The 24,149-nt window shown below is 42.8% G+C and overlaps 1 protein-coding gene across 1 annotated transcript in view; it reads right to left on the bottom strand.

Moving 5' to 3' along the window:
* Nucleotides 1–328: 328 nt before the first annotated feature.
* LOC129694122 (paladin-like) overlaps nt 329–24,149 on the bottom strand; it is a 137,764-nt gene continuing 113,943 nt past the window's right edge. Inside the window, exons 20-21 of the mRNA XM_055630848.1 lie at nt 22,084–22,239; nt 329–3,160 (exon numbers count right to left, since the gene is read on the bottom strand). Coding sequence (XP_055486823.1) covers nt 3,011–3,160; nt 22,084–22,239 — 306 coding nt within the window. The 3' untranslated portion in view covers nt 329–3,010. The remainder of the gene's footprint in view (nt 3,161–22,083; nt 22,240–24,149) is intronic.

Genomic DNA, 24,149 nt, shown 5'->3' with positions numbered 1-24,149 from the left:
CAGTCTCGGTCCCTCACACAAACCAGCTTCCTCTCCATCGCCTCCATCCACGCTTCATGCTGCCTTGGAAATGCAGCCAACATAATGAAGAACCGCTGTTGGGTCCCAGCTTCACACAGGAGGGCTGGTCCCCCAAAGCAATATTCCACCTCTCCTCCAATTCCAAAATACACACACACACAGACTCACACACACACACACACACTCACACACACACATACACACTCTCCACCTCACACACACACACACACACACACACATACACGCACACACATACACACTCACACACACACTCACTCACTCACTCACACTCACTCACACACACACACACACACACACACACACACACAAACTCACACACACACTCACACACACACACTCACTCACACACACACACACACACTCACACACACACACACATACACTCACACTCTCATAAACACACACACACACACTGACTCACACACCATATATATGACAGTAAACTTGAATCTTGAATCTACTCACACGGCTGAGCACGTCCTCTCCACTGTGGGGCACTTCCGCAATCAGTGTGACCTCTTCACTCACCGGAAATCACGCAATCAGCACCACCTGTCCACTAAGCAGAAGTCACGAAATGAGCGGGTCTTTTGGACTAAACACAGTCGGACCTAATAAATCATTTATTCGTTCCAAACACTGTCGGACCTAATAAAGCATTTATTCCTTCCAAACACAGTCGGACCTAATAATGATTCAAGTTTCAAGAGACATTTATTGTCACATGTACCAATTGGTACAGTGAAATTTGTGGTCAACTGACAGCAATACGAATAAAAAGAACACAGCACACGATAGACTTTAACATAAACATCCCCACACCGCGGAATCAAAGTTTCCCACTGTGAGGGAAGGCACCAAAATTCAGTCATCCTCCTCTTTGTTGTTCACCCGTGGTCGGGGCCTCCCAATGTTGATGTCAGCGACGCCCGCGGCTGAGTTCCGCAAACCACAGCTCCACGATGTTGAAGCAGCAGGCCCAACACTCCGGAGCTTCAAACGGCGATCCCCGCTAAGGCATCGCCCACTCCGCAATGGCAAATCAATGCTGTGCTGCTGCTGGTGTGGATGCGACTCGGAGAATAGTCGCATCCTCGCCAGGAAGTGACTGGGAAAGTTTCCCCCTTACCCTACCCACCTCCCCCACATAAAAATGCTAAAGGAAAACTCCAAAACAGACTAAAATGTTTTTAAAAGATTGAAAAACAGACTGTAGGCAGAGGCTGCCATCATGCGGTGCCCCTAGTGGGTTAAAAGCATTTATTCCTTCCAAACACAGTCAGACCTAATAAAGCATTTATTTCTTCCAAATACAGTCGGACCCAATAAAGCATTGCAGTTTCAAGCACAGACAGGGCAGTAGGCCAAACAATTCATGGCATTGTCATTAAGAACTAACAAATCATTTATTGCAGGTGCATTGCAGTCACAGTTCAGCTGATTCACAGCTTAGAATGACAGTTGTGGCTTCTCCCTCACGATCTTGCAGAGTGACTGACTCACGTTCAGGCATCCGGGGTTTTATAGTCCTGACCCACCCCCTTCATTGTTACGTTCATTGTGGTGATTGACAGGCGAGAGGACCAATCAGCTAATCTCAAGGTTTTTTAAACACTCATAACTTTTTAGCTTTTCATCGATGGGAAAAATCATCGGGCCTGGCTCAGCGCAGGAGGACTGTGAGTAAGATGGCCAAAAATCACAGCGATACAGGGTAGCGTTTTTCTAAAATCAATACACAGCGCAGACAGGAAGCGGTCAAGATGAGACTTTTAATTATATAAATACCATAATACAGCATACACATTCTTTGGGAATGGCCCCATGATTTTGCAGAGATATTACGATTTTTTAATTTGCTGATAGAATTCTAAACCTGTTGATCATTTATACATCACTTCATATCAATCTCATTTTAATTTTTGCAGATGTAAAAGCATGGTACAACATGGATGTCAAACTATACCATGAAACACAGGCAGTATGACATCAGATATAAGATAAGCATAAGTTAAAATCAGTAGTCTAGCAATATATCTGTGCCTAAATCCAAACATATTCCAGCCGCCTATTTTCTACAAGCATGGACAATAAATGCACCCAGCATGCACACATATCTACCCAACCTCATTGAACCATGCCTGAGTTTAAAACAGAAATAATCAGAAAAAATAATCAGGACAAAGGAATGGTAAATAAATCCCTGACCTTAAGATGTAAGCTTTAACTGATTTCACCGTCATGCCAGTATGTTACAGATCCAGCAACTGAAATTGGTTTAATTTTGTATAGGAAGGAAATGCAGATGCCGATTTAAACTGAAGATAGACACAAAAAGCTGGAATAAGGGTCTCGACCTGAAACGTCACCCATACCTTCTCTCCAGAGATGCTGCCTGTCCCGCTGAGTTGCTCCAGTTTTTTTTGTGTCTATCTTTGTTTTAATTTTAAATGGATCTATCATGAAGCTATAAAAATACTGCTAAAGAAACAAACTATAGATCAGAATCTCTAACAATGAATTGACAGGAAAAAAATGCTCAACACAATTTACAGCTACAAATAATAGATCCAGAAAAATAATTTGTTTTCCCCAATGCACCCAAAACTGCTTGGGATGTGAAGACACCTTCCTGAACAAGAGCAGTAGGAGGAGAGAGTATTTAAGAGACAGGTATTTTCAGTATTATGGGCAAAATACATTTGTACATAAGATATGATGTAACTCACAAGCCCATATGCCACATAACTAAATTGAATGTATCTAGATTTAGGTTGCAGAGGAAGCTCTAATAATACAATGTTGGATCTAGCTCACTCTATTAAAGTAAACAATGAATCACTCTCTCAGAATTTGAACTAGAACCCTGTCAGAAATTAATTTAGTGTCCAAAATGAATCAGCTGAAAAATATTCTGACATTGAGAGACAAGTTTGGGAGCAATTTTACTTTGCTTTGTTGCAAATTATTAAATCATATCACCAAAGGTGGGGACCTTGTACCCTCGCTGCTGTTGCCATCGGTTACGCATCCTGCACATCGGGGTACATCCTGGGTCCTCAAACTCCGAGAATCCCAAGTTGTCCAGGATTTCAAACACACCTGCAGGAGCTGCCACCTGTAAGACACAAATAAGGGAAAGAAAGTTAGGAGGGAGATTTATCATAAGGTCATAAGTAATAGAAATAGAATTAGGCCACTCAGCCCTTCAAGTCTACTCTGCCATTCAATAAAGGTTGATCTATCTCTCCCTCCTAACCTCATTGTGGGCTTTGCCTCCAGACTTCTGTGGCAAAGAATTCCACAGATTCACCACATCACCCATTTTGTGGTAATTTTGGCCCATCATTATGTTACCTCAGCTCTAGGGTGAGACTTCACCAAACCATCAAACCTGTCCTCTGAAAGAGGCAGTAAGTGCATGGGAGTAAAATCTCAACCAGACAGGTGGACCCTGAAATAAAGCAGGACCCGAAAGATTTCAAGAGACTCCCACTGAAGAACTCATCTGATATCTGAACTGAACATGTATTACCTCCACCACCAGCTGTTTTATCATATACCATCTCCAAAAAGCATGCACCTGACACCATCTCCCAAATCCACCACCTCCATCATCAAGAAAGACAAGGGCAGTGAGTGCAAGTGAACACCAGCACAAGCAGAATCCTTTTGTGTCGCACTCCATCAATAGACAATAGACAATAGGTGCAGAGGTAGGCCATTCAGCCTTTCGAGCCAGCACGAATGTGATCATGGCTGATAGTCCACAATCAGTAACCTGACTTGTAAATATATTGCCAAGCTATCACTCCGATGTCTAAATCCTGGAACGCCTCAATGACACTATAATGGACAGGTACTAGGAATTGCAGATGCTGGAATTCTTCAGAAGTGCCCTATCTCACAACATTGCCTGTCTATTCCCACCGTGGATGCTGCCTGATCCACTATTCCTCTGCACTTTGTGTTTTGCTCAATGGCACTATAATGCTGGGTCTAGATTGCTTTATCAGAGCTGACAGTTAATCCCTTTCTTGATTGAGGAAATAGAATTTAATATTCATTAGTACATCAAGCAGACAGCGGAATCTTCATCTATAACAGATGACCACTCAATCCCCACCTGCTTGAGAGCAATTAAGGATAGACAATAAATGTTGGCCTTGCCAAAGGCACCCCTTCACAAAAACAAAAATAAATAGCTGTAGGCATGGGGGTCAGAGAAAGTGATGCCATTGCAAGCTTTTATCTTTCACGGGGGATCATTAAAGAGGTAACCAGGTGCCAGTTTCCCTTTGGATTGCCTAGAATAACAGGCAAAGTAATGTTGCATTTGCTTTTCATACACAACGCAGAACTGCTTAAGTTTTAAACATAAATCAGTTTAGCAACAAAGCTTCCTGTATCTTGGATACAGTACGCTTTCTCATGCCACGCAGATGGTGTGCAAATTCCAAATAAACACGAAGCATCTGAACCTTTTTCCAGACAGAATGAAATTTGCACAACACTTTTCAACATTAAAAAATAACATAATTCAATCTGCAATGACATTTTGAGAGCTTTCGTCTGCAAACATCCATGACATTAGACAAATAGCAGCTGACCACCCTGATAAGTGCCAAATATGACAAGTTTTCTAAGTCATAATCTGCTCCACTAAAAATCTGGGGAAATACTCATTGTTAAAAGCAAGAAATATGAAACATATTTTATGTGAGTAGGTCATGGACTCTTTCAGCCTCAAGGATGGTTCTAGCTTGCCTTCACAGGTTGTAAAATGAGAGTGATATATAACACCGAGAGGCCCTGAATGTATGAACTAAGCTCCATGCGCCTGCTGTTTGTGTGAGAACTGCTGCTTGGTACATAAGTGTACTTTGTCATGGATGAAAGTGATATACAGTTCAAATAAACTATGACTGAAATGGTGTCTAAACCCAGGAAAAATTAGACGGGAAAATATGTTTCTTTACTTTAGCTGTGAAAACCCACCCAGCCTCTCTTTCACTGGTTGCCAGGGTAAATTTTCCTGAAAGCAGACTGTCTGAAATCAGGCCTGATCATAAATGAGCAGTGTTGAACAGATTTGTCTACTGCCAAGAAATTCCTGGTTTCTTAAAGATGCAGTACATTCAATATTGGTGATGACCAAGAATATTATCACTCAAAGTGTCAGGCATAAGGAGCTTGGTTTATTTATTGAGAGCCTTTCGATGTTATAGACCAGGCTTCCATTTTATAGCCCCTACAGGCCACTTCTTAATGTTAGCTTTAAGTTGATGGAAGGCTCTCACTTTTGATTCAGAAACCCTTGGGTCGGACAGGAGTTTAAATCCTACTCCAGAGACTTGAGCACACAATCCAGCTGGCACTAGTGCAGTGCTGTGCTACAAGAGATATTTCTTCTGGATGAAGCACCAACCATGGCACATTCTGCCCACTCGAGCAGACAAAACAAAATCCCAAATGTAAACTGGGGAGTTTTCTCTTCGTCCACCACCAAAACCGCCAAAGCAGATGTATTTCTGCTCATTTATTTATTTGATGTTTGTGAAAACCTTGCAGTGTGTAAGTTGCAGCTGTGTATTCTAATTACATTTTTTAATTCAGTTTTCTATTCTAAAACAGTAACTACACTTCAAATGAAGGACACAGAATAACAATCCCATCTTATTCTTATTCCTGGAAGTTTATATTACAGATCAAAACCAGAAATGCTCCAAATCCACAAAATAATTTATTGGAACATCCACCATAAATTCAAGCCTCACTTCCATGGTTCATGGTCTTATTTTTCTACCTTTGGGTGCTATTTTCGCACATCACAGAGTAACCATGAACTGTTTGATTCTGTAGACACATCTGTTTTTTTCAAGATATACTCTTAACTTTGAAGAATGTTTGAAGTTGAAAGGAGAAAATATATGAACTGGCTTCATCTGAATCATTTTAGTTTTAGAGCACCAAGGTTCAAAAACTGAAGGGACTGCACTGAGCACATTCAAACATTTAAACTAACAGACTCCAGCAGTAACCAATCAAACACGCATCAACCCTCACAATGGGGCTCTCAGTCAGACCAAGAAATTTGATCAGAATTCATTCATCAGACTTCAAATAACATGTGATGATAGCAATGTGTAGTCTATTGAAAATTCTACATAGTCATTCCACTTCAACTCCACATCTGACACAGAAAACAAATCTGAAGTACTTTTGAAGTGTACTTACTGCTGTTTGGTGGGGAAATGTGGCAACCATCATGCACACAGCAGGGACCCAAAAACAGCAATGAAAGAAACTAAAAAGTTGCAACATGTATTGCCTCGCTCTTAACCTCAGGGCATCCCTCTGCACTCAAGAATAGTAAGATTAAACGAGAACTTACCAGTTTGAAGTTTGATCTGTATTTTATGAGGAGTTACGATGAGGGATTACGTGAAGAACCCGTTCAGCACGCAGGCGCGGCATACTTCCAAGCAGCGGTGTGGAATCACAGATAGACACAGTTATTTGAAGTAAACATAGTAAAGAAAAGGAGACATCAATTATTAGTTTGATCCATGTAATGGGGGTGGGAGCAGAGGGCACGTAATCCCTCATCGTAAATCCTCATAAAATACAGATCAAACTTCAAACTGGTAAGTTCTCGTTTAATCTTACTATTTTACTTCGGAGTCACGTGAGTGACTACGTGAGGACTTCAAAGCTCTGTGATTTCAAACCGTGCAACAGTTTTATTTCACTCACTGCCGAAGTTCTTGAAGTTATCGTAATCAACCAATGAATCTGTTTTTCAAGAAACAAAAAGGTATTTATTACCAATAACAAAAAATAATTTGCTCCCCCGGGCTTAAATTAAATATTTGCAGCTTGTAATTTTTTTTCTGCAAATAAATCAGGTTTCATCAACGGCTTATTATAAAAAGTTCTGAATGTCGTTTCCCTCGACCATCCTGCTGTATTCAGAATATGGTCAACCGGTACGTCCATTCTCTCGGCCGTTGATGTAGATGCTGCCCTAGTGGAATGAGATTTAAATGTATTAGTATCTATTCCGGCAGCCTTCAGTACCTGTTTGAGCCATCTTGAAATGGTTTGGCTCGTTACCCGGCCATGAGGTTTCTTGTGGCTGACCCATAAGGCTTTTTCACTCCCTCTGATATTGTGGGTTGTGTCTATGTAATGTTGTAGATGGGTCACGACACACAACCGTGGCTCTGGTGGGTAGGCCCGGAATACCACTACTGGATTAGCTGTTCCTGGCCTGCTTTGTTTCACCAGACCCTGTATGATGAATGTGATCTGATCTGGGGTGGTCACCATGTTGTCCAGCCTCAACTTGTGTAGTGACTGGACCCTCTGAGCGGATACGAGTGCCATCAACATGAGCGTCTTTAATGTAGCTTGCTCGAGGCCGAGGGATCTGGCTGGTGGCCATTCCCTGAGGTATGTCAGGCCCACACTGATATCCATAATATGGGTATACCTGGGTTTAGGGGGCTTGATATTGTAAATGCCCTTCATCAGTTTTACCACCAGTGGATGGGATCCCATCGCCTGTTGTCCTGCTGGTTTGAGATAAGCAGAAAGAGCACTCCGTGCTGTATTGATGGCACTGTAGCTGATCCCTTCATCATGGTGTAGATGGGCCAGGAACTCCAGTACGTCGGTGGCTGTGGCTGTTGCATACGTTGTCCCTGTTTCCAGGCAGTACTTCTCCCATTTTTTTATGCTGGTTAAGTACTGCCTCTTGGTGGATGTTCGTAGGGATGCCGACATGGTGGTGATGGTTCGTTCGGACAATCCCAGTTCCAGGTAAGGTCTGTTCAAAACCTGCAACCCAGGAATTTTAATTTTCTCATGGCATGGGTGGCTTATGCCTGATACTGGGTGAGTTAATAATCCTGGATCACTGGGAAAGACCATTGGTGACTCAACCACCATGTCATGCAGAACTGGGAACCATGGCTGCGTAGGCCAGTCGGGCACCATCAAAATTCCAGAAGCAGAGTCCATCTGTATTTTGCGAAGTACCCGACTGATGAGGCAGAAGGGAGGGAAAGCATAGAAGAAGAAATTTCCCCAATCCAGCGTGAAGGCATCTACCGCTGCTGCCTCTGGGTCTGGTTCCCAAGCGACATACATAGGTAACTGGTGATTTAGTCTTGATGCAAATAAATCGATATCTGGTGTTCCATATTGCTTAATAACTTTAGCAAATACTTTAGGGTTTAACATCCATTCGATGTTATCATTGAATTTGCGTGACCTGGTGTCTGCCACTGTGTTTAGCTTACCTGGTAGATAAGTAGCTGATAGCCAAATATGTCTTTCGACACACCATTGCCAAATCATGTTGACCAATTTGTCGCATGATAATGATTTTATGCCGCCCATATGGTTAATATAAGCCACCACCGTAGTATTATCAATTTGTAACCGAACATGCAAGTGCTGCATATTAGATACATATGCTTTTAAACCATAAAAGGCACCCAACATCTCTAGGTAGTTAATGCCCAGTGTAAGTAGTAATGATGACTCTAGGTTAGTCCATCTACCACCTGTGCTAGATATGGAGTTAGTTGCTCCCCAGCCTTGAGCACTGGCATCTGTTTGAAGAACTAAAGTAGGGTTAGTGATGATAATAGGACTGAAACTATGCCAAACATTTTTTTGCCCACCACTGTAGCTCTGATATTGCTTCATTGGGTAATTCCATGACACGATCATATTGACCTGTATGTCGTTTTAGTGCCTGTACCTTTGCTCTTTGTAAATTTTGATAGTGCAAAGGTCCGAATTGTGTAGCCGGAAATGCTGCTACCATTTTCCCAATCACTCTTGCTACTTGTCGAATAGTTGGTCGTTCGTTCACCATTAAATTGTTGCATGATAGTGCTAATGCAACCATTTTTGCCTTTGGCAAGGTAACAGTCATATGGACTGAGTTAATTGTGAAGCCCAAGTAGTCCATGATAGTGGATGGCTTCAACTTAGATTTATCTGGATGTAGGACGAACCCCAGAGTTTCGAGGAGCTGTTTTGTAGCTGATACTGCTGCCACAGCCAATTCCATCGTTTTCCCTATTGTCAGAATATCATCCAGATATGCCATGACAATATGTTTTAGTTTTCTTAGTATTGCCATGGCTGGTTTCAATATTTTGGTGAATAATCTTGGGGCTGAAGTTAGCTCATTGGGCAATGCTTTGTACTGCCACAGCTGCCCCAACCAGATACATTTTAGGTATCTGCAATGATCCTTGTGTATAGGTATTAGATAGTAAGCATCTTTAAGATCAATGCTTGCCATGAAGTATCCTTTGGAAATCAGTTGTTTGGCAGTAAAAAAAGTCTCCATTTTGAAATGTATATACTTAACAAACTTATTTAGTGATGTTAAGTCAATGATGATGCGACATCCACCATCTTTTTTGGTTTTAGTGAATATATTTAATACAAATTCCAAATGTTTGGTCTTTTCTATGACCCCCTTTGTGATAAGTCTCACCAGTTCAGCTTGTCCCTCACGTTTCTCTTTGACGGAGGGAGAAAATACCCTTTGGGGCCAATGTTGAACTGGCGGCGTTTTTTCTGACATGAACTGTATTTTATATCCACTAATGCTGTTGAGTATATACTTGTCACTCGTGATTCTTTAAACAAGTGTAATCTCCCCCCTGTTAGTAAAGCACCCTTATTCTCTATATGCTGGCAGGAACCAGACCCACCTACCTCCATGGTTATTGGCATTTCTTCTGTTTCCTCATGTGCTTGAAGACTTTGTTTGTCTGACGTGCTGGCGATGTTGGGGGGTGGCGCATTTTCCATGGGGTCCGCTCTGGGCCCTGATCTAAAAAAGATCTTTGGGGATAAAATGCGGTCCCCGAGCTTTCACCAGTCCCATATTGAGGACGTCGACTGGTGGATGCCGTGGGGTGCTGCCGCTGGGTACTGTAGGTCTTGGTTTGCTCGTCCCGGGGCCTGTCCTCATGAGGCCGAAATTTTTCGCTACTTCCTCCATGTCCCTCAGTTTCTTGTCTTTCCCAAATAATAGAGCGTCCGTCTCTGCAGCTGGGGCTCTGCACAACCCAGCAAATTTGGGATTGAGGGCAGGTCTTATGATTTCCCGCCGGAGATTATTGATCTCAAACTGTGTGTTGCACATCAATGCCAGCACATCCTGCCTGCAGGTATCCATCTCCGCGCTTTCCACAGAACGAACAAAGGCTGTGATGGCCGACGTCAGGAGCCTTAGGATCTGCTGTAGGTTTAGTTCATGGTTACGGATGTGTGACCCCACGTGCCCCCAGATTTGGCTGTTCACACTCTTCACTCTGAGGGCCTCACAGTTCTCTGGTGCTGTGTAGAGTTCTAGCGCCTCAGAAAGCACCTTCTCCTGCAAGGGCTTATTTGAAAGATGATTGATGCTGGCCGCCAATTTTGGTTCCAGCGGTCTTCCAGCACGTGGGGTTGCTACATAGCGGTCCACCACACCCAGCAGCTCTTCCTGCTCCTGCACACCTTGCATACTCCCGAACTCGTCCGCCAGCCCCTGTTCCAGACCAGCCCAGCCCTGGTCACCAATGCTAGCCTCCAGTAATGAGGGAGCAGAGGGCAGTGCACAAGACACTGTGGAGGAGGTGCCTGACCTTCCTCCGCGAGAACACTCTTTCTACGTATCCCGTTGTAGCATCTGCTCCAAGAGCTGTTGTATGCAGCTCAGGCGGTTGTCTCTCCTCCGTTTAGGTGGAGACATGTCCCCCTCCAACGAATCGGAAATTACCGGCCGGTTAGATTTCCTGGTGGATTTTTTCCCTGTCCGCTGTTCAGGCATTAATGGGACTGGGCTTGGCTCGGTGTCGGGGATAGCGGGCGGTCCTGCCGCCGGTTGCTGCCCCCCTGAGATTGAACGCTCCTCTGGTGGAGTTTGAGCGGGGGCAGTTCTCTTCGAGAGTCTTTTCCTGAGTCTACTCATTCTGTAATAGAACACAAACTCGACTCTCCTTCTCCGTTAGATTTCTTCCACTCTCAGTATACTTACCTAACGGTCAGTGGTTTAAAGTACAGCTGGAGAGCCTAACTCCAGCTGCCGCCGCTGTTGCACTGCTGGCGTAATGCCGCGCCTGCGCACTGAGCGGGTTCTTCACGTAGTCACTCACGAGACTCCGAAGTAAAATCAATATTTCTTGTTTTATACGAGCATCTAAATTGAGCAGGTTGTTACAAACACCATTCAGACAGCTAACCACTTAATCCACTATTAAGATACCAGTGTAAGGATTGTTAAACTAAGACCTTGTATTAAAGAATATCATCCTTTCCTCATATATTTCTCTGGCATCCTTTAAGGCAAGACGTAACAAAATGGAGCAACGACAACAAAATAGAACTAAAGAGCTTATACAGAACCTGTACACAAATTGCTGAATGAGCTCAACTTTGAAAACAGCAAGGAAGGCAATTATATGACCGAATAAAATTAATATGGCGTGATGAAGATTTCAGTAGCAGATGTTGTGATGTCGTTGCTGAGACTGATTAAATCATCAAGGTGAAAATTGACAGTGTTTGTCGTGGAGTCAGTCAGAATGCTATTGTGGTGAATAGTCTTGTTCAGCCTCCGACCAAAATCAAGGAACATAGAACAGTAAAGCACAAGGACAGAGGCCCTTTGGTCCACAATGTCTGTGTGAACATGATGTCAAGACCAACTCTTATCTGCTTGAACATAATCTATATCCCTTCTTTCCTTGCATATCCGTACACCTATCCAGAAACTTTTAAATGCCACTATCGTATCTGCCTCAACCACCACCCGCAGCAATGCAGTCCAGGCACTCATCACCCTGTGTAAAAGATTTGCCCGAATATCTTTAGATTCTGCCCCTCTCACCTTAAAAGTATGCCCTCTATATTTGATTTTTCCATCCTGGGAAAAAGGTTTATCCTATCAATGCCTCTAGTAATTTTATACACCATCGTCAGGTTTCCCCACAACCTCCGGCGATCCATGGAATTGATGGAATTGGTGATCAGGATATAGGGTTTGATGTGGGGACTGAAGACAGTTGCTTTTGCGATGCTAATCCATACCAGCTAGCTGAAGATTGGTTGGTAGCTCGCAAAGACAGTTCAAACATAACTGGAAATCTACAGACTACAGCTCTGCTTTCAATACCATCACCCCAACCAAGCTCGTCTCCAAATTCATGGAAATTGGAGTCAGCACTCTGCTCTGCAAGTGGATCCTCGACTTCCTGACCAACCGACCAAAATCAGCGAGGATAGGTGACAAATCATCCTCTACAATAATCCTCAACCCTGGTGCCACACAAGGGTGTGTTTTCAGCCCCCTACATTACTCCTTATGCACTCATGACTGTGCAAGCAAATACCAATCCAACTCAATTTATAAGTTAGCAGACGACATCACCGTGATGACGAGACCGAGTACAGGAAGGAGATTGAGAATCTCGTAACCTGTTGCCAAGACAATAAACTCTCCCAATAAATTCTCCCTCAATATCAGCAGACAAGGGAGATTGTGATTGATTTTACAATGTGAAGCAGTACACACATCCCGTTATACTTTGATGGTGCCGAAGTAGAGGTGGTCGTAAGTTTCAAGTTCTGAGGAAGAAGTATCGTCAGCAATTAGTTCTGGAACAGCTACATCGAAGCAATGACCAACAAAGCACGCCAACACCTCTAACTACTTTAAAAGGCTGAATGAGTTTGGCATTTCCCAAAAAATCCTCACGAATCTCTACAGAAGCGCAATGGAAAGAATTTTATCGGGATGCATCACAGAATGGTTAGGGAACAGCTTCATCCAAGACAGCAAGAAATTGCAAAGTTATGCCAAAGTTTGAAAACGCATACATCCAGATTCAGAGGTAGTTTCTTCCAAGCAGTTTCCAGGCAACTGAACTGTACTCTCACCAGCTAGAGTACGGCTCTGACCTCTCATCTACCACATTGGAGACCTTTGGACTATCTTTAACAGACTTTATCTTATACAATACAATACAATACAATACAATACAATACAATACAATACAATACAATTTATTTGTCGTTTGGACCCCGTTGAGATCCAAACAAAATGTTGTTTCTGCAGTCATACATACAAAACGAAAAAGACCCACGACACAACACAATTTACACAAACATCCTTCACAGCGCATCTTCTCCTCGCTGTGAAGGAAGGCAAAAAAAACCATATCTCTAAACATGATAGCCTTTATCCTTTATCTCGACACAGCGGACAGATTAATGGTATCACCTTTCATGGTCTTTTCATTGACAGGATATTACGTAATAAAAAACTTTTCCTTGTACCTTGGTACATGTGATAATAATAAACTAAACTAAACTAAAAACCATGGGAAAAGATTTTGTAGGAGTTTGAGGGGTGACTTTTTCACACAAACGGTGGTGGGTGTATGGAACGAGCTGCTGGAGGAAGTAGTTGAGGCAGGGATTATCACAATGTTTAAGAAGCAATTGGACAGGTACATGGATAGAACAGGTTTAGAGGGATATGGGCCAAATGCAGGCAGGTGTAGTGTAGATTGGGCATGTTGGTCAGCGTGGGCAAGTTGGGCAAAAAGTCCAGTTTTCACACTATATGACTATGACTAAAAAATTATCTCTCTCTCTCTCTATATATATATATATATATATATGCTAGTTTAAACCGAAGATAGACACAATGGCTGGAGTAATTCAACGGGACAGGCAGCATCTCTGGACAGAAGGAATGGGTGACGTTTCAGGTTGAGACTCTGGTTCAGACAATATTGATATGTTGTTGGGTGGAAACATTCATTATAACCATATAACCATATAACAATTACAGCACGGAAACAGGCCATCTCGGCCCTACAAGTCCGTGCCGAACAATTATTTTCCCCTAGTCCCATCTATCTGCACTCAGACCATAACCCTCCATTCCTTTCCCATCCATATACCTATCCAATTTATTTTTAAATGATAAATCGAACCTGCCTCCACCACTTCCACTGGAAGCTCATTCCACACAGCTACCACTCTCTGAGTAAAGAAGTTCCCCCTCATGTTACCCCTAAACTTCTGTCCCTTAATTCTGAAGTCATGTCCTTTTGTTTGAATCTTCCCTACTCTCAATGGGAAAAGCTTGTTTTCCCATCAGAGAGCTGGAAGTTTGCCTTCAATTTATAGTGTTACTTACACGTTGAAATGTCTCAAAGAGCATCATAGGGGGCATTAATATTCAAAATGTGGTAGAGTACGATTAGACCTGGTCACTATTAACAGTCAAAGCGGTAGGTCTCAAAGAGCATTTTTAAGGAGAGAAGTACCTCTATCAAGTCCCCCCTTAACCTTCTGCACTCCAGAGAATAAAGACCTAATTATTCAACCTTTCTCTGTAACTTAGTTGCTGAAATCCAGGCAACATTCTAGTAAATCTCCTCTGCACTCTCATAGAAACATAGAAACATAGAAAATAGGTGCAGGAGTAGGCCATTCGGCCCTTCGAGCCAGCACCGCCATTCATTGTGATCATGGCTGATCGTCCCCAATCAATTACCCATGCCCACCTGCTCCCCATATTTCTTGATTCCACTAGCCCCTAGAGCTATATCTATCTCTCTCTTAAATCCATTCAGTGATTTGGCCTCCACTGCCCTCTGTGGCAGGGAATTCCACAAATTCATAACTCTGGGTGAAAACGTTTTTTCTCACCTCAGTCTTAAATGGCCTCTCCTTTATTCTCAGATTGGGTGGTGACATTTGGTCATTCATGGTCATGAAGCTCTTACAACACATTGCAGGGGCCTGATCTACCTGGTGTTCCTTCTCCATCAACGGCAAATGTGAAGATTTTGACTGACAGCGGAGGGGAGGGGAGGGGAGGGGGAGGCTGTTGAAATATGGGTGTGCATGCAGGTGGAGCACTGGGACAACAGTTGAACAAAGGGGACTATGAAGGCATGAGAGGGGAGCTGGACAAGGTAGACTGGAAAGGGATTCTAGCAGGAACGACGGTGGAACAGCAATGGCAGGAATTTCTGGGCATAATCGGGAAGGCGCAGGATCATTTCATTCCAAAAAGGAAGAAAGATTCTAAGGGGAGTAGGAGGCAACTGTGGCTGACAAGAGAAGTTAGGGATACAATAAAACTAAAAGAAAAGATGTATAACACAGCAAAGAGTAGCCGGAAGCCAGAGAATTGGGAAATTTTCATAGGACAACAGAAGGAAACAAAACGGGCAATACGGGCTGAAAAGATGAAGTACGAAGGGAAGCTGGCCAGGAATATAAAGAAGGACAGTAAAAGCTTCTTTAGATATGTTAAGGGAACAAGAGTAGCAAAGTCAAATGTGGGTCCCTTGAAAGCAGACACAGGTGAAATTGTTATGGGCAACAAGGAAATGGCAGAAGAGTTGAATAGGTACTTCAGATCTGATTTAACTAAGGAATACACAAACAATCTCCCACATGTTCTGGAGGACAGAGGATCTAAGGAGGTAGGGGAACTGAAATAAATTTTCATTAGGCGAGAAATAGTATTGGGTAGGCTAATGGGACTACATCCCAGGGTTCTCAGGGAGGTGGCTCTAGAAATAGTGGACGCATTGGTGATCATTTTCCAATGTTCAATAGATTCAGGATCAGTTCCTGTGGATTGGAGGATAGCTAATGTTATCCCAATTTTCAAGAAAGGAGTGAGAGAAAACAGGGAATTACAGTCCAGTTAGCCTGACTTCGGTGGTGGAAAAGATGCTGGAGGCAATTATTAAAGAGATAATAATGGGGCATTTGGTTAGCAGTAAAATAATTAGCCCAAGTCAACATGGATTTATGAAAGGGAAATCATGCTTGACTAAGCTTCTGGAATTTTTTGAGGATGTGACAAGTAAAAGGATAAGGATAAGGATAAGGATCGCGACAGATGGCGCAATGGGCTAAGTGTTCGGCTGGCGACCGGAAGGTAGCCGGTTCGATTCCCGCTTGGAGTGCATACTGTCGTTGTGTCCTTGGGCAAGACACTTCACCCACCTTTGCCTGCGTGTGAATGTGTGCGAATGTGTGTGAGTGATTGGTGGTGGTCGGAGGGGCCATAGGCGCAGATTAGCAGCCACGCTTCCGTCAGTCTGCCCCAGGGCAGCTGTGGCTACAGAAGTAGCTCACCACCACCGAGTGTGACTGAGGAGTGAATGAATAATGCGATGTAAAGCGCCTTGAGTATCTAGAAAGGCGCTATATAAATCCCATCCATTATTATTATTAAAATGGATGAAGGGGAGCTAGTGGATGTAGTGTATCTAGACTTTCAGAAAGCCTTTGATAAGGTCCCGCACGGGAGACTGGTGACTAAAATTAGAGCACATGGTATTGGGGGTAGGGTGTTGACATGGATAGAAAATTGGTTGGCAAACCGGAAGCAAAGAGTAGGAGTGAACGGGTCCTTTTCAGAATGGCAGGCAGTGGTGAGTGGAGTGCCGTAAGGCTCGGTGTTGGGGCCGCAACTGTTTACCATATATATTAATGATTTGGAAGAGGGGATTAGGAGCAACGCTAGCAAGTTTGCGGATGACACAAAGCTGGGTGGCGGTGTGAACTGTGAAGAGGATGTTAGCAGGTTGCAGGGTGACCTGGACAGGTTGAGTGAGTGGGCAGATGTGTGGCAGATTCAGTATAATAGAGATAAATGTGAGGTTATCCACTTTGGCGGCAAAAACAAAGGGGCATATTATTATCTCAATGGGGTTAGGTTAGGTAAGGGGGAGGTACAGCGAGACCTGGGCGTCCTTGTACACCGGTAACTGAAAGTTGGCTTACAGGTACAGCATGCAGTGAAGAAAGCTAATGGAATGTTGGCCTTCATAACAAGAGGATTTCAGTATAGCAGTAAAGAGGTTCTTCTGCAGTTGTATAGGGCTCTGGTGAGACCACATCAGGAGTATTGTGTACAGTTTTGGTCTCCTAATTTGAGGAATGATATCCTTGTGATTGAGGCAGTGCAGCGTAGGTTCACGCGATTGATCCCAGCTATGGCGGGACTGTCATATGAGGAAAGATTGAAAAGACTATGCTTGTATTCACTGGAGTTTAGAAGAATGAGGGGGGATCTTATGGAAACAAATAAAATAATAAAAGGACTGGACAAGCTAAATGCAGGAAAAATGTTCCCAATGTTGGGTGAGTCCAGAACCAGGGGCCACAGTCTTAGAATAAAAGGGAGGTCATTTAAGACTAAGGTGAGAAAAAACTTTTTCACCCAGAGAGATGTGAATTTATGGAATTCCCTGCCACAGAGGGCGGTGGAGGCCAAGTCACTGGATAGATTTAAGAGGGAATTAGATAGAGTTCTAGGGGCTAGTGGAGTCAAGGGATATGGGGAGAAGGCAGGCACGGGTTATTGATAGAGGACGATCAACTATGATCACAATGAATGGCGGTGCTGGCTCGAAGGGCTGAATGGCCGCCTCCTGCACCAATTTTCTCTGTTTCTATGTTTCTATGAAAAGAGGGGGCGAGGAAATGGGGGAAATCAGAGTTACAGTTTGAAGTAATTTCCCTAAAATTGGATAAATTGAAGTTCATAGTGTTAGGTTGTAAGCTCCTGAAGCAGAATATATGGTGCTGTTCCGACTGCTGTCCTTCCAGGAGGGACAGAGGTTCAAAATGCACCTCCTCTAATCTAATCTACTGCATCCCGATGTGGCCTCCCATACAGTACGTCGGAGAGATCAAACATAAACTCAGCGACTGTTTCTCTAAACACTTGCCCTCGGTCCGCCAACTCCTACTGGATCTTCTGGTTGCTAATCATTTTAACCATATTTAACAATTACAGCACGGAAACAGGCCATCTCGGCCCTACAAGTCCGTGCCGAACAATTTTTTTTTCACCTTAGTCCCACCTGCCTGCACTCATACCATAACCCTCCATTCCCTTCTCATCCATATGCCTATCCAATTTATTTTTAAATGATACCAATGAACCTGCCTCCACCACTTCCACTGGGAGCTCATTCCACACCGCTACCACTCTCTGAGTAAAGAAGATCCCCCTCATATTACCCTTAAACCTCTGTCCCTTAATTCTGAAGTCATGTCCTCTTGTTTGAATCTTCCCTATTCTCAAAGGGAAAAAGCTTGTCCACATCAACTCTGTCTATCCCTCTCATCATTTTAAAGACCTCTATCAAGTCCCCCCTTAACCTTCTGCGCTCCAGAGAATAAAGACCTAACTTATTCAACCTATCTCTGTAACTTAGTTGTTGAAACCCAGGCAACATTCTAGTAAATCTCCTCTGTACTCTCTCTATTTTGTTGACATCCTTTCCTATAATTGGGCGACCAAAATTGTACACCATACTCCAGATTTGTACAATTTTAACATTACATCCCAGCTTCTATACTCAATGCTCTGATTTATAAAGGCTAGCATACCAAAAGCTTTCTTTACCACCCTATCTATATGAGATTCCACCTTCAAGGAACTATGCACGGTTATACCCAGATCCCTCTGTTCAACTGTATTCTTCAATTCCCTACCATTTACCATGTACGTCCTATTTTGATTTGTCCTGCCAAGGTGTAGCACCTCACATTTATCAGCATTAAACTCCATCTGCCATCTTTCAGCCCATTTTTCCAAATGGCCTAAATCACTCTGTAGACTTTGGAAATCCTACATTTTATCAACATTTTAATTCCCGTTCCCATGCTGATCTTTCTGTTCTGGGCCTCTGCCATTGCCAGAGTGAGCTCACATGCAAACTAGAGGAATAGCACCTAATTTTCTTCTTGGGTACTTTACAACCTAACTGGATGAGCATTGAATCTTTCATTTATAACTCACCAGGCTTGGCCAACCCCCTCTTCATTGCCAGGTTTCTCACCCACCCCAGCACAATCAGTCTGAAGAAGGGTCCTAACACAAAACATTACCCAACCTCGTATTCCAGAGATGCTGTCTGAGTTGCTACTGAGCTACTTAGCACTTTGTGTGTGCTCTTTATGGAGCACAAACTCAATTATAATCCTTTAACCTATGGAATTTTCATCTTCCTCCAACATGGCAAGCAATGACTTGATCATGCACCCTATTTCATGCATTCACATCGTATCACCTTTAGCCAAACCTACCACTTCTCACAACCCTAAATTGCACGTTTTGTCTAGCTTCCAACATTTTTTTGTAATTCACAGATTCAATAGCTTTGCTAATCGCCAGTTTAACAAACACATTTCATTCGATAGCGTGTCAATAATTAAACCAGTTTTAGAAGGATAAAAAAGAAAAACTGGAAAATTACACTGCAAGGGGAAATATTTGGGTAATTATGCAGACTTGTATATTGGCAAAGCTAATCCTAATTATCTGCTCTCGTCACATCCCCAGGTATCCGACTCTATTACAAGTAGTTATTGAAGAGATTATTTACATATCATCATATTATTTTAAATTAGTGATTTGGGATTAACATTTAAATGGTGGGATTAGATGGAGAATCAAGGTAAAAGTTTCAATTAGGATGTCAAGTTGGTGTTAGTGTTTTCATTTATTGTTAGTGGTCCAGTCAGTGGTTAATATTAGTGGCTAATGTAGGAGTTTCACTTATGGTCTGTGGTTAGAGAGGTTTGTGGTTAAGATTTGGGAGTTAGAACATAAGTACATAAGAATTAGAAGCAGGAAAAGAGCACACAGCACCTTATATCTAGTATATCATTCAATAAGCTGATCTTTGACCTCAGCACTATTTTCCTGAATTCAAATCCTAGAATTTCCTATTCCCCTATTATTCAAAAATGCTTTCCCATATATCCCCAGCCTCCACAGCTCCTTTAGCTAGAGAATTTCACAGAATCACTAGCCGCTGGGTGAAGAAATCCCTTCTCACCTGAATGATTAATCCCTTCCTTCATGCGACCCCTAGTTCTAGACTCCCCAGGCAGATGAACATTATCCTTGCATCTGCCTGGTCAAGCCCATGAATTTTGCATGCTTCAATGAAATTCATTTTCATTCTTCTAAAACCTAGAGAATATAGATATAATAGAACAGGAATGAGGCATAAGGGTTTACCGCTCATTTAGCAAGGTTGAAGGGAACCTCAGTTTCAGCTAGAGTTCTCCAACACAATAAGGTTAAATATTTAGATACAAGAAATTGTAGATGCTGGTTTACCAAAAAGGACACATATTGCTGGGGTAACTCAGTGGGTCAGGCACATCTGTAGAGAAAAGGAGTAGACGTTCTCTTGTGTAATAACCCTTCTTCAGACTGTGTCAAAAGAAGGATCCCGACCAGAAACATTGTCTCAGTGTTCTCCAAAGTGCTATCTGACGCACTGAGTTATTCCAGCATTTTGTGTCTTTTCAAGTTTCATATTTCCTGACCACTACACACTGCATTTTGTTTTGCTGCTCTGTGACTTACACCAATTGAATCATTATACTTGTGGGCTTTTGTGCACAATCGTTTTATCCAGTTTTCTAGGGTTCAGCTATCCCCTTCCACTTTGATATGCAGAGCATATAATGTTAGAATGTTGGTACAGTGGAATATTGCTTGTATTATTAGACAAGAAATACATAGATTCAGATTGATAATTTGATGAGTTTGAATGTCAAGTAGCATGCTGAATCTGAAAATTTACATTCAATTAAAGCCCTGTCCCAAGGTACGAGTTCATTCCAAGAGTTCTCCCGAGTTTGCCCTGATTATAACTCGGAGTTTTACGGTAATGGCCACTCGTCGGTACGCGGGGCTCTCGTGGACATTTATCAACATGTTGAAAAATCTTTGCGAGTCTACTCGTGCTTACCAGACGTTAGCAAGTCTTCCCGAGTACCTGCCGTTAGCATTACGAGCCGCTAAGAGACGTTCCCAAGCTCCGAAGTACCTGCTACGCTCATTCTCCGTGCTTACCTTGAGTTCGATTTTAAACTCGGGAGAGCTCTTGGAATGAACTCATAACATGGGACAGGGCTTTCAGAGTCAGAGAGTCAGAGTTATTCAGCATGGAAGCAGGCCTTTTGGCCCAACTTGCCCATGTCAACCAGGGTGCCACACCTACACTAATCCCACCTGCCTGTGTTTGGCCCATATCCCTCTAAACCATGTACCTGCCCAAATGTCTTTGCCTCAACTATTCTCTCTGGCAGCTCATTCCATATACGTAACATCTCTGTGTGGAAAAAGTTGCCACTTAGGTTCCTATTAAATCTTACCCCTCTCATCTTAACCCTATATCCTCGGGTTCTTGATTCTCCTACTCTGGGTAAAAGACTGTACATCTACCCTATCTATTCCCCTCACAATCTAATACACCTCTATAAGAACATTCCTCATCCTCCTGAGGTCCAAGCACTAATGTCCTAGCTTATCTATGTACTTGTCCAAATATGTTTTTAACAGCACAAACATGAGGAATTGCACATTAATTGGCTCTGTAAATACCCGTATTTAGGGAGTTGATGCAAAGGTGACATGACTCTGTACTAGTGTGAAAGGGTGATGGAGGGTTGGCATGGACTTGGTGGCCCGAAGTGCTTGCTTTCATGCTGCACCTCTAAACTAAACAACCTCCATGTTGCTATTGTACCCATTTCAATTACTTTCTCTGGCATGCTTGCTATCTATACCCACACAAAAACTGTCCCTCTGGTTCAGATTAAATCATAAAATCTTAGAGTTATTCAGCACAGAAACAGCTGTCTTTTAAAAGTCGTAAATGTATACGCTCCAATAGCTTCCTCTGCATCTCAATCCAGATTCATAATACCCTCTGAGTGAAAAAAAGGTGCCCTAAACTCCTTGTTAGTTTAGTTTAAAGTTTAGAGATACAATGTTGAAAATGGCCTTTCAGCCCAACAATGGAATATCAAATACCACAAATGCCATTTGGAAAAACATTGTCATTTTGAAATCTTTATCATAGGATTTCATACAATGTAACAGAAAAAAAATACACCAAATAATCGCTTTAATATCCTCTGAAATAATGCAGACTTGTGATCTCATACCTCTGTCATCCAATCTTTGAATGTTCTTTCCCACTTTCCTGGTTTCTCCAAGTGTAGATAAGTGTCAAAAAGAATGAGGTACAGGTATCTCTCTAGATATTGTAGACTACACAAGTGCAAGCTTTCTGCAGTATCTTTATCCTTTGCCCCCTTTGACTGTAATAAAGATAACAAATAATTATTTGAAATGACATCAATAACCATATATCACTAAATCAATGGTCAATCATGCACCTGTTTTACCAATATCAGCATCTTTCCTATAATGTTTACACAACAGATAAATGGTGTGGACCTTGGACATGGACTATAGGAGCAGACCTCTACAGCAGCATTTAGGCATTCGCCTACATTATTTAAAGATTGCATCTCTACCTGGCATTCACCTGTGTATCAGCCATGGAGTCATAAAGTTTCCACAGCATGGAAACAGGCCTTTTGGCCCAAATTGTCCATTCTGACTACGATGTCACATCTACGCTAGTCCCACTTGCCTGCGTTTGGCCCATATATAGCTCTAAAACTTTCCTATCCATGTACCTGTCCAAATGTCGTTGAACTGTTACTATAGTACCTGACTCAACAACCCCCTCTGGCAGCTCATTGCATATACCCATCACTGGCCGTGTGAAAAGGTTATCCCTCAGGTTCATATTAAATCTCTCCCCTCTTACCTTAAACCAATGTCCTCTGGTTCTTGGTTGCCCTCTTCTGGGTAAGAATCTCTGTGCAACTACCTTATCTATCCCCCTCATGATCTTATACACCTCTATAAGATCAGCCCTCGTCCTCCTGCACACCCTGCCATTAAAGGTACCGTCAGAATGGCTTGATTTTCCTTTTGGTAAGTTTGTTTTGTCTTCTTTCTCATGTTTTTGTGAACATAATCAACATTTCTGCCTTGGGCACCCAGATTCTTGTCCAAATATATGGGCCATGTTCCACATCATTCAAAGGCAAATCTGCCCAAAAATGACCTTGGTACAACAAACACTGGTTCTCATGCAGAAGAGTTCCACCATGGTGAAAATCACAGAGGCAAAATCACAAGAAAAATTGGAACAGCACATCATATTGCTACCACCTTGGACAGATTACAACCAAATGATATGAACATTGAATTTTCTGATTCTAGGTAGTCACCCTTCTCATTTTACTTGCCCCCTCTCTTCCCTGCCCCCCCCCCCCCCCCCCCCCCCCCCCCCCCCCCCCCCGGATGCACACACATTTCTCCCTTACCCCTTTTTCCTGCCCCCTTCCACCTATATTCACACTACCTTTTGTCTTTTCCTCGGGCCTTTATCTGACCATTTTCCAGTCAAAACCCCCGCACCCGAATCTGCCCATCTCTTGTCTAGCATTGTTCCTCCCCCACCTCGCTTCCAGCATTCATCCCCTATTACGGTCAGTCTGAAGAAGAATTCCAACCCGAAATGTCACTTATCCATATTCTACAGAGATGCTACCTGACCCGCTGAGTTACTCCAGTACTTTGTGTCTTTTTTCAAAACCGGCGACTGTTGGCCCAGTGTCTCATACTTTGCACATTATGTGTGTTGTAATGTTGTTTTTTGCAGGTTTGCAAATACAGGCTAAAATCCCTGGGCAGCACAGCTTTTCAACCACTGAAATTTTTAGACCAGAATAACAGGTTAAAAAAAACTAAGAAACAAACCAGTGCTTTTTGATGCCTGTTGCAATCCCAGTTAATGAGGTATTTCTGCAGCATGGTTATTTTTGTAAGAGAGGAATTGTAGCAGGCAAACTGCACACAGAAAACTCCCATGAAAAGCAATTTGATAATGACCAGGTGCTTGAGAGATAACTGTTGATCGGGTTACCAAGAAATCTCCCCACCATGAGATGGTTTCTGTCCACCTGAGAGGGAAGGCATCTAAAGATGATATCATTGAAGCCGTGTCTAGATTATGACCTCCCACCTATGGAGTGCCTCAGCTCACAGCCTTAGTGCTCACTCTTGCCAAGTCTGGCACATTATATCCACAAGCTTATATTTCCCTTTCCTCTCATTGCCAGAGTACACCTTCTGTTTTAGTCAGGCAGCT

Source organism: Leucoraja erinacea, chromosome 3 (genome assembly GCF_028641065.1).
Source record: "Leucoraja erinacea ecotype New England chromosome 3, Leri_hhj_1, whole genome shotgun sequence".
NCBI classification, from domain to species: domain Eukaryota; kingdom Metazoa; phylum Chordata; class Chondrichthyes; order Rajiformes; family Rajidae; genus Leucoraja; species Leucoraja erinaceus.
This window is presented reverse-complemented; position numbering and strand designations above follow the sequence as displayed.